At 40.0% G+C, this 18,498-nt stretch overlaps 1 protein-coding gene across 9 annotated transcripts in view; it reads right to left on the reverse strand.

The window, feature by feature from the left end:
• Positions 1-18,498, reverse strand: part of znf800b (zinc finger protein 800b) — a 32,046-nt gene extending 13,548 nt beyond the window's left edge. The window contains exons 1-4 of one of the 9 annotated variants that reach the window (XM_085251714.1): positions 18,280-18,498; positions 6,105-6,151; positions 5,341-5,452; positions 1,660-2,002 (exon numbers count right to left, since the gene is read on the reverse strand). In XM_085251714.1, the coding sequence (XP_085107840.1) occupies positions 1,660-2,002; positions 5,341-5,397 (400 nt within the window). In that variant the 5' untranslated portion in view covers positions 5,398-5,452; positions 6,105-6,151; positions 18,280-18,498. Of the gene's footprint in view, positions 1-1,659; positions 2,003-5,340; positions 5,453-6,104; positions 6,152-15,117; positions 15,419-16,818; positions 17,205-17,979; positions 18,057-18,279 lie in introns of those variants that run through there. The other 8 variants (XM_085251712.1, XM_085251708.1, XM_085251713.1 and 5 more) reach the window with 8 other exon arrangements.

Genomic DNA, 18,498 nt, shown 5'->3' on the forward strand with positions numbered 1-18,498 from the left:
ACAGTTCGTCGGACTGAGGTTAGATCACATTTTAACTGTAAACAAACTGCTCTGGAGTTTTTCGTGAACTAGACCCAGACCACTCATCCATAGGTCTCAGTGTGGTTGTTCTGCTCAGACAAACTAAACAGTAGAGGTGTGAAAACACCCTGAGAGACACATAAAAGTGAAAGAGACTAGCTTACAGAGTAATACACCCACAGAGAAGGTGGCAGGAAGAGACAGAGACAGAAAGGTAAATGACAACTGTGTGAGAGGCTTTGATAGAGATGAAGATTATGTATTAATGTGTGACAGAACATGTTTTCCTCTTTACCATCCCCCAACACCTCCCCTGCGTATGCTGCTATAATCCCAGGGGTGAAGGTTAGTGACCACTCTGACCTCCACATCCCCCTCTGCAAGAGAGTCAGATCAACCAGAGCTTCTCTGTGCAGTGTCTTTATTGCTACCAGAACTATATGACATTAACACAGTATCAGTGTACACATATGTGAGATGCATAAAAACACCTCTTCTATTCTGAAAACATGAGACAAGAAGGAATGCTACTGTGAATGAAAGGCAGGGAAGGTTCATCTAACAAACCAAAAGAATAGAATAAAGCAAATATTTCAGAATTCAGACAGAACATCTGTCATTATAAAAAGTAGATTTCATAGCCTTGTAGTACAAATTACAACTCTATCCAAAAGCTTAGCTTGGTTTTGGGGTCATGAAACACATTAGCTAAAAGTAATCACACCACATAAGCAGGACAGATGTGACAACTGCACAATCTGGCCATGAAAATCTTTCCAAGTTCTCATCCTAAGTGGAGAATTAGGACTATTTTTTCCAAGTTAATCAATAATGGGTTACGTCTTATTCTTAAACTAGGACTGTGTTCATTTCTCTATACATTTCTATTGGATTTAATCCCATTCTCACCAGCAGAATGGAGGAGTAATGCAAAAAAAAAAAAAAACTAGTGTAATAAATCAGTTCCCAAATAAAACTTTCATAAACGTCTGACAGCTCCAGCTAACCAGTGGTGCCCAGAGTGGTGCTCAAAGCCAAAGGCAGTTCCCATTTTCTGTGTATAAACAAACCATTCACTTTGACTTTGGAGTCCAGCCTTACTCCAGCGCCCTGACAGGAGGCTGACAGACAGTTTTAGCCTGTAGGTGGATGAATCAAAGCAGCGAGTAGTGCAGAGTGAAGACTAAAATTCCCACCATGAGGTTGTATGCCAGCCAGCCATGCTGCAGTTTACAGCCATGTCTGTCCAGACTACTAATATACTTGGTGAAGAACTTGAAGGATAGCAAAAAGACTAATGCAACAGACCAAATGACAAATGTGGTAACAATAGCCTCGTCTGTTCTTCTTTTATAGTGTTAAACACTGCCCTGAAAAGTGTTTTTGCAAAACATACTGATGTTGATTTAGCTGACCTTTAACCCTTTGAATTTTGTCCTTTTGAACATTTGTCTTATTCTTGAATTATGTAGCTCTGACCAGCAACATCTATCAATTCATCCATGAGACCAAGCAAACGGTTGTGCTACATTTTCCCATACCCTTTCCTCAAACAATGAGCTCATGAGAATGGGATAAACGGACGACTCAAAACCTTAAGTGCAACAGCTTGAGTCTGCACACAACAGTCATACTCACCTGTGTTCTGGCCATGTTTGCAGGCACTCGTCTGCAGAAACTGCTCCTCAGTCTGGCAGCTCTGGTCCCTGGTCTGAGTGGTAGTGTTCCTATGAGGCTCAGGCAGTAGAGGGGGAATGGGCTTCCACAGAGGCTTACCCTGGTGCTGTCCAGCAGAGTTGCCCCTTTCCTGAACATCCACTGGAGTTTCCTTCTGGTCCCATTTCACCGGCAGCGCCTCAGCTGAAGCAGAGGTCTGAAGATGAAGCTGATCAGAGCACTGATCTCCATGTCTGGGTTGCACCTGTTGATGTTGGGTGTCCGAATGGAGTTGGCCTCCCTCCATCTCTGGCTGAACACCACTCTGACAAGAAAGCCAGACATGACAACATAAGACACACAAATAAAACGGACTGCATTTATAATTAAAGCCACTGTAATCTCCATGCTCCTGTGGGTACTGTGGACATCAGCAAGAATTGCTGCCTGCCACTGTGATATATATACAACCACTGGAGGGAGACAAATCCAAAAAATCTTTAACTGCTTTAGATAGTAGCTGTCAAAGGGAAAGTGACTAACACTGTAGGTAAAAAGGGCAAGCCACTGCAGTGATGGATACTAGCATATGTGGGACTGCTTATGAGACAAAAGCTTTAAATAACTTCTTTATAGTTAATAGGTTCGTCTCAGGAACGCACCCCTGATAAAAGGTTCTGTTTGCAAAGGGAAGCCAATGAGAAGAAAGTTGGCTTGTTTTAGACAGTGGATGAATACAAAGGGCTGCACCAAGGTCTAGTGCATAGTAAATAAAGATTATTTTAATCAGTGTATCCTACAAAGCTACTCTAGCAGAGTCCACTCATATGGAAAAGATATATATAAATCTTATAAGGTTTGTATCTGTCTTGTGTGAAACTTGTATGAAAAGCACACAAGAGTGAAAACAGATATAAGATCCCTTGAAAAATTATATAAATGAAACTTGTACGTTTTGGATACTTACTAAAACAATATATGAAAGTAATGAGAAAGTGGCCACTTTCATGAGTAAATCATATAAGCCTTATATGATTCACTATATGAAGTAGGCCACATCTTATGCAAGTCTTTTATAAGTTTTTACAATTTCTTTTCCATCTGGGCAAGAATTTAAAAAATAGTTTGAAATTATAAATGTTACCTAATGAAGACTGAAAATTCATGCATTCATAGACAAGTAAATTAGAAGAGAGCTCCTTAAAAATACAATTAGTAGCTGTCTTTGTCCTGAATTAATGCCAATTGTTGGGCAGAATGAAGGACCACAACAGCTGGCCGTGTATACGTCTCTGCGCACATGTCTCCTGAGCATCCAGAAATTTTGTAGAGGAACATTAACCTTGTCTCACACAGCTACCCCCCAGCAGATAAGTGACTCCCCATCAACTCCTCAATGTGTGCACACACAGCATGTTTGTCTGTGTGTGTATTTATGTCTCTTAACCAGACCTCCTTTCTATCCAAGTCCCCAATCTTAGCTCCTCTGCCACCCACCAATTTATCCTCATTCCCTCTCTGTCTGTGTCTGCCTCGCTAACTCCTCGTGTCCCCGCTGTCCTTGAAGAGGGATAAATGACTCCACATTAACTACATTACAGCACATCACCACAGGACAAGTGGGCCGGTTGGACACTAAGGCACAAAGACATACAAACGGACACATTGCCATATCGTGGCTTAAACAAATAGCTGCAAAATAGCCCAAAAAATATCCCATTTGTGCAATACACACGTAACCTAATGAACCCAGTGGACCCAGACAGATTTATTTCAACCAATGGTTCAAGTGCAAAGATGAAGGGAAAGAAAAAAAACACAGTAAGTTTTTACTTTAAGAAAAAGAGGGAAAAAATCACCGTCATGAGCTGAAGAAAAAAACATCAGGGAGTGCCACCATTCACTTAGAATTTCAATTCATCTGCCAGTCAATCAGTCAACTATTCATGATTCATTTTCAATGGAAAGTGGTGAGCACAAAGCACAAGAAAGAAGACTGATTAGAGTAGGTGGGCGGGCTATGAAATTCCACTCTTTTAAAAAATGTCATGTGGAATAAAGAATAAAACGAACAGGTGAAAGCGGTATCAAAAAAACCCAAAAAACAAAACAGATAAATCAGTCGGATGATTATTTAACAAGACTGATTTTCATATGGATATTGACAGCAATATGTCATTAATCACACGATGAATGGTATTTAATCATGAGGTCTATAACTTCAACAAAAAAAAGATGCAGGGCTCTAATGAAGATTTGTAGATTTGCATTTGTATATGGGCATTTACAGTTTTTGGTTACTGCTTGGGCTCTGCGCATCAGCAAACCGAACCAAAACAGAATAATGAAAACTACATATTAATAGGGTTTACAGTGGTACTAAAAGAATTGTTCGAGATATAGCCCCTTTAATAAGGTGATCAAATTGCAAAATTTCAAAAACAATTATTAAAGATTTTGTGTCCTGTTTCGCAGTGAGGCTTCTTGTTATTAAGAAAATTAACACGTGAAGAGTGAAAAAGTAAAGAAGATGTTAGTTGAGCTTCAAAAAATGTGCAAAATACACAGAATCCTCACAAAGTAAAGTGTCAGTTCGCCAAAAGACAAAATTTTGGCAAGAATTCTTGGAACAGAACTCTACAACAATGCATCTATATCAAAATTATGAAAAAACAAACATGCAGAAATAAGACAAAAGGAACAGCTTATGACCCTCAGTATAGCACCTCATTTGTCAAACATGGTGATGTCATGCTTTGCTGTCAGCAGAGCTGGTACACAAGAATTTATTGATAATTAAACGACTGACAGATGAAAAAGGATAAACACTGCTAAACATATTCAGGCAAACGTGCTGAAACACAACAGACAACCTATCATCGTTCAGTGGGACAATAATCCTTAACAAGTGGCCAGAGCACCCAAAAAGCTTTTCAGGGTGAAGAAAGTCCTTGCGTGGAGTCGTTGTTACATAATCTCAGCCTGGCTGAGCTGCATTTCACTTGCTGAAAGGGCAGACCTACTAGATTCACTGGTGTAGATACAAAGAGTGTTGAGATTGACCGCCAGGCTAGAACATATAACATGATTTAGTTTATGTCTGATTTATTTTTAAACCCCTAAATGTTGGCATTATGTGTAAAGGGCTACAGCTCCTAAACTATCCTCCCCAGTGATGAAAAACAACTCAAATTAAAGCTAAGACTCTGCACTTTGTCGTATTGACTGTTTGTTTTTTTTTCTCCAAATTTCCTGGCCGTCTAAATATCCTTGTCTAGACTGCAAATAAGCTTCTATTGTAACACAATCACTGACATATTTTCTCTTTTTCACAATAAAAATACTAATTGTATTACCTGGTGTATCTGTACAATTCCTATTTCCCATATGCAAAGGCTGTGGCACACTGTAATGACTGCAGGCACAATACACATGCTACAAAAAAAACACAAACAACACAGGGGCTAGGACAAACAAAAGGGGGTACTTAAAGGGAAATATATAAGGACAGAATTCAAGTTTTCCCTAGTTCACATCCAGTAAATTTTGTAACATGTGGCAGGAGTTATTTCAATAATAGGTTAGGTTTCATTTGGGTCTAACATAAATGAAGTGTGACTTTACAATCAGACAGGCATTGTTAGATTTTCTTTTGTCCAGTACCTGTCTGCGGGGACAGTTAGAGCTCTTCCTCCCAGCTGACTTCTGGGCCTTCACCATGCTGCCAAGACTGGCCTGCTGCCCCACACGTTCACTACCAGCATACACCTGTAACCTGCAACAACACTCCACATGAGCCAAGAACTGGACTGAAAGAATTAACTTCTGCTGGAAAAGCCACTAAAGCATGAAAAGCTGTCTAAAGAATTAAACAAATTATAGTTTCTCATATCTTAACTGTGCACTGTTTTCTTGTTTACAGATGTACACTTGCAATACATTTGTAAAGGATTGTTTGTGTGCAGATTACACAAAGCCATGATACATTATCAACATCAGCGAAGCAGACTAGTGAAAGAATTGTAAGTCACACAATCTAAACTTTAAATAAAATGCTACCAATGTTGCCCATTTAATATCATCTTCCACGTGCGTTAGTCTTCAGAAGATGTGGGAGTTTTACAGAAAGTTGATGAGAACAGTCTGCAATGTTACCATGAACCAATACACTACATGATTTGCACCATCTCTATGTGTGCATTTGTAACGGAGTACTCTGGCTCATGAATATTGTTTCTCCTAATTGATATGCAGCATATATTTCTTCTAAGAACACCTTATAGTTGTAACCATTCTGCAGCAGTGTAAAGATTGATTCAATCTGCATTAAAATAAGTTGTCACAGGTAATTCTATTGAAGCAAGAATTGGTGCAATCAGCAAACCCAAAGAGAGAGAGAAAATGTGCATAAAATACTTTTTTTTTACCCATTTTTGCAACACTGTGGTGTCCAAATCAAGAATCTGTAAGAAAACTGGTAGAGAAAAAAAGTTTCACTTCTTAAACACAGCCACATAAGTTACAATACAACATGTAGAAAACACACCCATAACAAGGTCTAATATAGATACTGGGTGTGTGGAATCTGAAACTGCTTTTAAGTGGGCTTTGTTTTGTTACAAGTTTCCTTTTGATACAGGAACTGTATTGGTGGAAGTGCAGAGCCAGTGGTTTTGAATGAGTTACCCACTTGAGTCCTTTATGAGTCAGACTGAGAACTGCAGTGCCAAATTGTTGTGGATGCTGTAAAGATACTTTTCATTGGTTGCTCTGTATCATAACAAATCTACCATAGCTTTGTATTACAGATTTAGGTGTGAAACAGTATGAGTTGCTGCCCTCTAGTGGTCATTTAGACATCATATTACTGGACGTATTTTTTTAACATAAGATCATCCAGCTTCAGAGGCACATGCTGAACAACCTCACTTTTCCAAAATTTGCCATCTTTTGCCATAAGATCTAACAACAAGAAGCCTACGTTAGCTGTCACTGCAATCTGCAGAGTGACTTTTGTTGTTTTTTGCCAGAGAACAAGTTTTAAATGTATGAAGAGTCCAACGTTGAACTAATAAGGTGCTGCAAGTGACAGTGGCTTGAAGCAGTTTGGCTATGACATACTATGAGCATCCCAAATTTGTGGTAATTTGGATTTAAGAGACAGCAAGGAAACACAAAACAAATTGGATGAATATCAAGAAGGGAAAGCACAGATCACCAACTGAAATTAGATCACATCAACTCTATGCCTGAAGCAAAGATGTAGTAGCGAAGATTTTGAGATTTTATACTAAGTTTATTAAGTATTGAAACTAATATTCTGAAATTAATCACTATGACCTTCAACTACAGGGAAAGGGACATTAGGCAAACAGCGACAGTTGTGTCAGTAGATGCAGCGGGGGCCCCGAATGCTTCAAGACAAAGCCAGTGTCAAAGCACGCTGTCCCATGTACAGGCATGTCCCCCACTCAGAAACACTTTAACTGCTACTGAAACTCCAGCAGAGGGAGACAAAGCATGTAATGAAAATGGGGTTTTTTTAGTTTAAAAGTTTTATAATGTTTTCTACAAGACCAAGGGCTTGAAGCTAGCTGTCACAACGCAACACACCTCTCAATGCAAAAGATGTTTAGTATACCTCAAGTGGGGGCAAAATTATGCCTGGCCTGATGGTTAAGAACAGCAGGCGAGATGCTGTTCTTAACCATCAATGCAACTCTGTTAAATAAGTCATATATATATATATATATATATATATATATATATATATATATATATATATATATATATATATATATATATATATATATATATATGTGTGTGTGTGTGTGTGTGTGTGTGTGTGTGTGTGTGTGTGTGTATAGAGAGAGAGAGAGAGAGGGCGAGAGAGGGCGAGAGAGAGAGAGAGAGAGAGAGAGAGAGAGGGCGAGAGAGAGAGAGAGAGAGAGAGAGAGAGACTTTATATATAGATTGTTCCTGAATTTACATTTCTAGTGTGCCAGGCATCGTTAAGAACCACAGCACGCCTTTTCATCTCTGGATCCCGACTTTTAGCACTAATGATGAACCAGTCAAGCACTATGCAATAATGCCACAGCAGAGGATACTTGCAATAATGGAGCAGCTACTTAACAGATGAGCTCAACTAGAGTGGAGCCATGGCTGGAGACATAGAAAATGTCAGTCTGTGGGAATGCATTTGTTTTTATCTTGTCTATCTAAAAAAAAAAGGAAAGGACAGCATGGATGCTACAGGTCAACAGTAACAAAGTCAGAATTTCTAACAGAACTATTCAATTAAATTTATGTATTTTCAACTAAAATTAAGAGCAGGCATATTAATACATCATGCACCTACCCAGTTAAGCTCTATTTTTATCAGGAGGGAGATTAACACCAGCCATTAACTATAATGGGAAATGAGGACTTTGACCGGAAAGTCTGTCTACCCTGCCGACTACTGGGGAGTAAGGAAACAAGCTCATTTAAAATTTCTGTTTCTTTATTTAAAAAAAAATAGTAGAGTTAACCTTAGTTAATACAACATATAAAGGCAGTGCTAAATTTGAAGCTACTGTGGACTTATCCCCCTCCTATCCTTCACTGCTCAGCAAAAAAAGATCTTTGATCTTCCTGAGTGTAATTTGTACACCATGTTTGTGAAAGTCTAAAAACATTTAATACTGGTGAGGAACCCTACATTGCTCTTAGTATGCATTTAAGAAAAACTGTCTATCTATTTTGTGTTAATCCATTAGCTCAGTGGCCCCTCATGACCTGCTTAAGGTATTTCTCAGTGTTTCACTTAATGCATGCTGGGATGCATTCAAGCACTCTACTATCCTGAATACGAATATATTATTACAGAAAACAAACACAGATTACAAGTTTCTGTCACTCTGACCACAAAGAACTATGCATGCAAAAGTACATTTGAAATTATCTAAGCATCTGAGTTTCATACTAAATCTAGAACTATCAGAAATGTTTGTTACCGTTTTCCAATCACATCTACAAGACAAGTACTATACAGCAAATTGACACATAAGTTTATCTACATATTTGAATATACCATAGTATCAAAACAGACACACATCTCGACCCAAGACTAGCAGCACCTAATAACTGATAACTCCAGCTAATAATGCCATTCTTCCCAGTCTGCTGGAGCTGACCCTACCACCGTGGACACTGCCTTAGGCTCCAGTCATTGAGTCCTAGAGATCAGTTGGTGACCTGCTGGATGTCAGTTACTCACTGACCAGTCTCTAGGCCTGTGTGACTGATACCTTAAAGAGGCATCATGTACTGCAAAGGCTGAAAACAAACACCTTTAACAACACACATGTCAACAACACACAGGGGACTCTCACATTTGTATGGCAACAGACAGAGGTGGTTATGAAGGACTGATCCGTGTTATGACTCTGGTAATGACACCAATGTGGCTCAGACTGGAAATGGCGATATTAGCATGGTTAGCACATTGGCCTAAAATCATGTTATTTTCCTCACATTTATCAAAATGTCAGATATTTTAAGTAGTTCTAAAATTCTACTTTTGGGGCCATCAATCATCTTTCACTCCATTCTAATGTATACTAATGTTTACCTTTTAAATATATTGGCAGCCGTGATTATTGTTATCCTCACCTTTCATGTTTAAAAAAACATTATCTGTTGAGAAAACTATGCATTGTACATCTAGTACAGTGATGCTCTGTGAAATTGTCTCTCAGAAAGAAAACGATGCTCCACAAATGCTGTAAGACCAATTTCAAAAGATCAATAAAGAAGAAACAGGTTTGAAAAAGGCATTTCCTTCCATCCTCCTCAGAACAGTCCTTGATAAACAACTGCTGAACAATAGCTGATAATGCAGAAAAAGATGAATGATATGAGCTTGTGTTTGCAATGAAAGGCTGAGCTGGGACTAAATTGCCTGAGGCACTTGGAAATACAGTCTCAAAGCTGACAATCTTAAGAATTAATCACATGTTTCTTATATTCTAAAAATAAGAGCTCAACTCTTCTCCTCTCCTATATACTAATATAACTCTGAACAAATCACCCACTACCTGGCTAGTATGACTCACTGCCTGAGTACCATTACCATTTCCAGCTGTAAAATTTCAATTCAAATACTCCAGTATACCCATTCCCAGCAAAACAAGCAGGCATCCATTGCTCAGTAGTTCACAAATTACACCTGAGTGTGAGTTTCAGCTGTAGCGGCAATCCATAGTGAATTCTGTTAATACTATGATGAATCCAATTTGTAAACTGAGTTTCCCATCTGGGAACATCTCTTATTTTAGGAGAAAAATCATAATTTTCCTTTTGAGAGAAAATAGATAAGGTAAATTCACAACAGAAGAAAATAACTTTTTCTATGCTGCAGTGAAACCTCAGCTTTCTATGGTATAGCAGATAAAGAAATATTTGCTACATAATATTTAAACATCTAAGTGTGCATTATTATAAGATGTACTGCTTATGTAGCACCACAGCCATTAGATAGATGGCAGCAATCATGATCTACTAGTCATTTCCTGTGGCCGCTGGAGAAGACTTCCTCCTAATGGACGAACTCTATACACTGACATGATGCTAGCTGCTGGCAGGTATACCAAGAATGACTACAGCACAGTATGGAGGCAGTGATATTGTGCGCTGCTTGAATGTAAACACTTTCCACACGGTGAATCACAGAATGGACCGTTTATATACGGTGGTGGTGACCCTTTCCCTTTATTGCTTGTATTCTCGAAAATGTGCAATATGTATATAGGAAGAGGACGTCCACTTGGAGGAGGTCCACTTGGAGGAGGTCCACTTGGAGGAGGTCCACTTGGCCGCCTCATGTTTTCCAAAAGTATCACTATCCAAAATCTCCAAATTTTTCTCCACATCCATACTTTGAAAGTCTGACTGAAGGACAGGGAAAGACACCTCTTCCTTTAAACAGCACTCTGAGTAGTGAAACCAATTGGTTTAACTACCAGTACCTTTGCACAGGTGCAAGTTAAGCATGTCACATGCACCAATGTTCCCAGGATGTTGGCTTTTGAAATGTAAGCTACTAACAGGTTTCAAGGTGAGCTGGGCCCCAGAAAAAGTAGGATGTTGATCAAGAATACGGCAATCCACTATTTGGATCTTTTGTATTGATCTTTTTCGTAGGTCCCATGTTGTCACTGATATCTATCTAGCAACCTACCTACCTACCTATCTGTTCAATTCAGTTCTCTGATTTTCTGTGTTCACTTCACCACACAATCAACCAGAGTGGGAGCTAATGTACCACAGAAGATGTTAACAGCAAAAAAAAGAATAGTTCGGAGGTGTTTCACACCTACTACACCAGCAGCTTTTCTTGAATATTTCCAGAAGTTTTACACTTTACCACAAACTCTCCTCAAATAAGTTGGCATGACTGAAAAGCTCAAAGCTCTCCGTCTCAGTCAGAGACGTTACACAGGGTAGAAGCTGGAAGGACGTTGGTTTGGTGTAACTCTTGCTGGAAAGCTTTTACTGGACTTGAGTAACATAAGGTGTCCTCATTAACTCGATTCATATTATTGCACTTCAGCTGTCTCCTGTCAGCTCCACACATACACACACACACACACACACAATGTGTGAGAGGAAGGTGAAGAAAAACTAACGCAATGCAAAAATAATAATAATAATAATAAAACAGCAGGTTGCAGTTGTCTAATAACTCTTAACATAAGCTAAAATTAGCCTAATAGAAATGTAATGTTTTGTGAGAAATGTTTTGTTTTGTTTTTATACATGACAGTTTCAACTTGCAACTGTGGATACAGCAACATACTGTGTTCACTGAGAACGGTTACTGGAAGCGTTCCTGAGCCCACACAGTGAGTTTCACTACTGAATCGTATCTGCTTTAAATGAACTGCTGCTGGCGCAACCAAATTTTATTTATTTTTTTTATTTGTCCCTTGCATACACTGATTTCTCCAAACTGTTTGAATGAATTAACGATAACATGTACAACAGATGATGGAAATCCCAAAGTATCTTAGATTGAGACGTCTTACTCTGAAACTGCTCAAAAACAAATCTGTTCAACCTCCACAACTTTTCCAAATTTTATCCCCCTGTCCTGTTACTTAACATTTTGCATGACACCAAGAGCGTTCCTGTTCAAACTGGATGGCTAGATGTGGCCTTTCTATGTGAAGCTTGTATGTTCTCCCTGTGCCTGATTGGAGTTTCTCCCAATGTCAAAAGAAATATTTGTTATGACTGCAAAAGACTTGAAAGCTGTCCAGTTTGTGTTTCACCCTCTATATCACCTCCATGGCCCTTAGGTGGACAGGCATTTAAGATTGAGGCATCTGTGTATATTGACATTTTACACAGTGTCCCAACATTTTTGGAGACATATCTGTACAACTGCAAAATAGTCCCTCTAACTGTAACACTAAAACAAGCTTAGATAAATTCGGTGGAGTTTCTCACTTCAAGAAAGGTACTGGTGACAGAAAATAAACATTCACATTCAAATATGATTAACTGATCTCACTGTGTGTTACAGTAACATCCTGTGTGATAGCATTAACAGGTTGCTGCCCAGGAACATATGGGATCTCATATACATGCACACACCAGTTGGTCTTGAGATATTATACTGAAACTCACAAACATTAATCATTGTGGAAAGAAATCATTCTCTACAACGTTTTGGTTGCAAATGGGAAAATACCTGAGCGATACCACCACAACCACACCAGCTGAGTTATTACACAGACTCATTCTCCCCAGCAGCAACTTCATTTTCGCCCAGAAATCATTGCACAGCAAAGTTTGCTGAAACTTAATATCTTGACTTGCTTTCATGTCATCATTTTCAACAACCCAATTGAGCCAGAACACCCTTTAAAGGCACACTCGGTGGCAGTACACACAACAGCTGAATTAGACCAAACCAGATATGAAACAAATTCTCCACAGGACACCGTCCTTAGCCTTAATTCAAAGCAAGCACACAGCAGATTAGAGCAACATAAAGAGATGCAGCAGCAGCAGCAAAGCATGGAAAGGGAGCACAGACACAGATTTAAATAAATAAAACCACAAGAGATGCATAATGGGCATTTTCAGGCCAGGTGTGGATGCACAGTGCATAGTCTACTTCATATCAAGGCTTTAAAAAATCACACATAAATGTATAATTAAGTACAAGCCCCAAAGAGGGTGATGTCAACAATGAATGGCAAAGAAAGAAAGCAACAATCTATGAAATCCAAAACACACACAGATCACCTGAGATCCCACCCTATTCTGTAATGAGGCAACACTGTTGTGACAACAGCCTTGAACAACTGTTCTAGTCAGATATTTCTATCACAATAGGTAAAAAGTCTTTTTTTTGTTGTTGTTGACAGATTGATATCTACTGAAAACTGTGCTTGTCTTTACCATGAACACTGCAAAATACGTTTCCCTAGTGCAGGGGTGTCAAACTCAAATACACAGTGGGCCAAAATTCAAAACTGGAACAAAGTCGCAGGCTAACGTTAATATTTATTGAAATATATTTATTCCTCCAGATATAAGAATGAATCTTTTCTTATGGACTCAAACACGTTTTGCTGAAAAACTGAATATGGAACAAGCAAAGCTTAATACTAAACAATATATATATTGGCTGTATAATACCAGTAGGCCAGCTCTAATAGTAATTTGGTATGGCTGTGGGCCAAATGTAATTAGGCTGCGGGCCAAATTTGGCCCGCGGGCCAGAGTTTGACACCTATGCCCTAGTGTATTTAATTGTTTTGTAGACTCGAAATACTCCACCATAGTTTCCTGGCTCACTAGTTGACTTACTACCTAGCTTGCTGGCCGTTTTGCTGAAATTGATTATCTTGTTTCCTGGCTGAATGGATATTTTGCTGTGTTTCTACTGTGGTGTGTGACTGGCAGGTAAAAAGGCTTGTTGACTGACTGAACTTGCACACTGGTTTGACAAGCTGACTCAGAGACTGAACACAACACTACATCATTAACCTGACTGAATCATACAGTGACGTCATTTAACTGTTGCAGTCAGCATCCACCCTGGTGAAAACCAAGATACCTGTGGTGCCTCAGCAAGGAAGAAAGCCAGGCAGTCTTGGCTGCTGTTCTTATCTCAAGCTGCTAAAAAGAAATAAACACCTAGAATAAAATGAATGGAGGCCAAGCTGAGGTAGTTAAAAGATTTGCCAAAAAAAATGGCAAATATAAAAGTAATATGAAACAATATATATAATACAGGGAATAACAAAATATAGTGGTTGCTCATGAAGAACAATTCTGTCAACTTCAGACTAACCCTCCTTTTTATTTTAGTCCTCTGTCGCCCACTTTGTTATCTAAACTCATGGCCTTCTTATCCATTCATGTCACTCCCGAAGGTTAGACTGACCATCTCTATTCTGTCAAAGTTACTCATGCACTGTGTCACAGCTTGAACAGAGGGCAATAGAGAAAACAGAGGCAATAGGGGGCAGTGCAGCCAGGTTCTGACAGCATGCAGTGCAAAATAAGTTTTCAGTTAATCAAATACTGAAATAACAGCCACCTGCAAGTTCAAAGTTGGGAGCTTTAAACTGTCAAAGAAGAAAAGATTCCTATATCACTCCATTACCTCAGGGTGGCATCTGTGCTTTAGGGAACATGTTTCACAGCACAGGGAGCAATCTCTACTGATCTGTAACCTTTTGTTTTTTTAAATAAAAGTACAGGAAGTGGAAACTGCACAGTTAAAAAAATATGTTAAAAAAAACTCAATGTAAACACATAGGTGGGGGTTAGTCAGGTAAAAAAAATTCAGGTAATATGAGATAATATTATTAATTAATTTCACGAATCAAAATCCTGTATGTTGACATCGCTGCAAAATTCGTGTAAAGCTCTCGCATTTCCGTTACATTCAAAAACTGCTTAGAAAAGAGTGATTTAACTGACTTTACTGCACAACAGTATCTTATAAAGGATTCTGTAGCTGACATTATCACCGTTTCACGACTTTATGGCTTAGTTCTCTAGTTCGGTCTGGCCGATCAAACCATGCGCAGTGCCCCAAAGCGCAACGGCAACAAATAAAACGTTCCTGGGTAAAAACGCCATGCTCATCTCCAAACCAGAAACGCGTGGCGCGCTGTGTATGTTACTAAAAAACGAGCGAGTGCTTATCCAGTGTCCGAATCATAATCCAATCCCATTCTCTGCGCTGTTCATAAATGCTTCACGGCCATATCATCGCGATCCAGTGGAAAAGACGTGTATCCACATGAGCGAGTTCACAATAGCCACATGCACCGAGCACCATGAGGAAAGGACCGGACGGATATACTCCTCTCCGGCTGGCCTGTCGAGCCCTGTAGCAGGTTTAACCAGTGTGTGTACGCATCCACTTACGCATCCCAGGGAGAGCGATGGAAACATAACCATCTCGAATAAACGGCGCGATCTTCCGTGTTTATACGAAATCCAAGTCGGTGCACTACTGGAGAGTGAAAGCGCACGGCGATTGTTGCCGCCCGAGTCCGTGTCTATTGGTTCTCGTTCAGCTGGGGCAGCGTCAGCACACACACACAGTCTCCATTTGCAACTCCATCGCCCCCCATGGGCGTGCGAGGCCGCGGGCTGTGACGCAAATGGCACTGGGTGATTTGCAAATGACATATCTTCCTAATTCGGTGTCGTCGCCACAGGGACTGGTCCAATTCACCAGATATTACCACAGAAATATCCATCCGACGGCGGGGGACGAGTAAATAAAGGCGGATGAGCAGTTCGCTCTACGGGGATGCGGTTGCATAACTCAGGAAACTTAATAAAAATGTGCACGGAGCGAGCGATGTGCAGTCTCCGTGGCTGATTTTTTGTGGTTGTTTCGATTTAATCCCAGTGGCCTGTGCTAGCACTCACCACACGATCCGTCATCGACTTTTGGCCACAGGAGGAACCAAGCAGAGCGTATACACAGGGAACCCAGTGGCCTCGCTATGGTGGATGTGTGGTGGCCAGAGCTAGGACGCATGCACGTAGCTGACGGCGAAAGACAGGACAGCCAGAGTGTGACTTAGGACCACATTCACAGGCCATAAAGGGCCCGCATGAATGCTATTGTGCTCTTTTATCCAAGAGTCCAACTATTTACAAAAGGTTGGCCAACACACACAAAAAATATAGCGGCGAAAAGGTGGCGGCGGTTACAGCAGCTGCCACCGTTCTCTGCGCAAAGCAACAGCACAATCATTGCGCAGCGCCGGACTTCCCCGGTTTTGTGCAAACTGTGCGATTCGCTCAAAAGACTTTTATTTTTTACCTCATTCAGGCTATCTTCGTCTGGTAAACCGCGAACCAGAGCGCAGAGCAGTCGTCGTTCTCATGGCACGATTTGCATCGCCCCCCATTATCCCCGAAAATCTCCTTTTACACGGTTATATTGTCAGCCTAAAAAACGCCACTGTTTTGAGCAACAAAAGAGCAGCTTAACGTGATCAAAGAAAAGGCCAAGTATAAAATGCACCTTTCACGCCGTTAAAGAGAGGCCCCTCGTAACTATTGCAGCATGGCAGGGGAGTGCGGCGTAAAAACGAGCTAACCCGAATAAAATACACACAAAGACAAGGTGCAGCTCTCGCACGAATCCGTCCATCGCCACCGTGACCGCAACACTAAAACGTCCCCGATCATTTGGATTATCCTGGAGTGGCCGGGGATGATATCACGGCGAATGTGAAACGCTGCGTTTTGCGGCTCCGTGGCACCTTTTCCAAGAAGCAGCTTGGCGCACAGGACCGGTGACCCTTCCATCTTTGCGCGTCCTTCTACCGAGCGAATTGGTGAACAACCCCGTATTTTGACCGGTCTCTGTTGAATAAAACACATCGCGGTAGGAGATTTTACCATTGAGGAAGTAAACGCCGCGTGTAAAAGACTGCTACAAGTCTCTGAAACTATTCCTCTCCCCGCCGCGGCCAGGCAGAAACAAGAGGGCGATGACGCCATTTTCTGCAAAAACAACCATGCTCGGGAAGCCAAAGCGAAGGAGGTTCAACCCGCTCCGTAGCCCTCAAGTCCCGCTGAAACGTATTTAAACCAAGTCCTTACCTTGTTTTTCTCGGATGGGTGGCGGAATAGCGTGTTTCGAGAGATAAAACTGCTCGACCGTTGCTACTTCGAGTCCGGAGATTGTTTATTTCGCCTCCCAGCGTCCCTGGTTCACTCTGAACAAGTTCCTCTGCGAGCCGCTGTCTTTGTGCACCCAGAGGAGCCTCTCAGCGTTAAACCAGTCTCTGCGCAAAGGTGCACCCTCTACGTCCAATTTTAGCTAAAAATATCGGCACTTTAGAGGGACAGTACGGAAAAGGGAGATGATTTGGTCTTTTTTAATTACAAAAAGTTGACAAATTGACCAGCTTTTTATCCAGTGTCTCGGTTATAGCGTTGATTAACCCCCAAAACGCGCAACCTTTTCGAGGACACAGACCTCTCCAGAAGAGTCCACGACGCAAACTCCGAAGCACACCAGGGTGTTTGTACCCACCCAGAAGTTAAATTGGCAGATAAAATAATTTACACTGCCAATTTAATAAAATACCAACTAATTAACCAAAATAACCAAAATTACTGACAAACGTGAACGAGTTATTCGCATTTGTGGTGATACGGTTTGATTTACTAAATGAATATTTATTGTTTTTAATCACAATTTTATACAGAATATGATTTAGAAGTGCATAAAACACAGTTGTGCGCTTAAAGTTTTCCTCCAAAGGAAATTGACGAGTTTATTTTTCTTCTTTAAATGAATTCAAGTAAATTTAAAGATTTGTGTAACTATATGACAAGTTATATGTGATACATGAGAACAAGTAAAAGGTTCTCCTTTTAAAAATGTATTTCCAAGGACAACTCCCACTGATCTCCTTAAATATACCAGATGACAAATTGGTTTCTTACAACTTCATGTTGTTTTCTACTTTATTTTTAAATTTCCAAATGGCATTGGTTTATAAATACTGACTTCAAACTACATTTAAAAAAAGCATGAGTAGCTTTTTCAGCTGTTGACTAAGTTTATTAGTAATAACACTAATGTGATCATACATTTCTCATCAATAACATCGCTTATGTTTTCAGTTGTTTGGATAGTTGGTGTTGAATAATCACATTTTTTTAACTAAAACATATCTAATGGCATGTCACTGGCTAGCTAGTCTGCTAAACACTAGCTTTCCCAACTTATGCCAAATAAGCACTTAGCCTTACCTGTCCTACCTTCATTACAACTTCCTTCACTTGTTTGTAACAAATAATGAAAACAACCAACTGTTTTGTGATATTTTAGGTGCATATAAATACATGACTGGAACTATTTTCAATGGTGTGAATGCCATTTAACCCGCCTAGCATCCTTAAGCTAGTTAGCTTAACTGCAAAAGGCCAGCAACAGCTTCTAAGGTAATACAGCTATGTTAGCTTTTTTTGTTTTAAGTTCGCACATATATATGTTAAACTACAATGGTTTTTTGCAAAACAGAGAAATACAGTTTGTAACTGCACGCCTACCTTGTTTCCAGACAAGTTCAGTTGAAAACAAACCTGTTGGTGCAGGCATGGGGTCTTACTAATAAACCCCCCCTTACATTTGAGTCATGTCACATAAAGGAAGTATTTTTACTACATTTTATCACTTCAGGTTATCTAAATGAATTCAACAGACAGACTATTTTTCTACCGAGCTCATGCACCCACTAATAACAAGTGCGAATTAAAATAGAAAAAGGG

This window comes from Mchenga conophoros, linkage group LG17 (assembly GCF_057382185.1).
Source record: "Mchenga conophoros isolate Kocher_MC1m ecotype Shallow Benthic linkage group LG17, M_conophoros_male_GT1.1, whole genome shotgun sequence".
Taxonomy (NCBI): Eukaryota; Metazoa; Chordata; class Actinopteri; order Cichliformes; family Cichlidae; genus Mchenga; species Mchenga conophoros.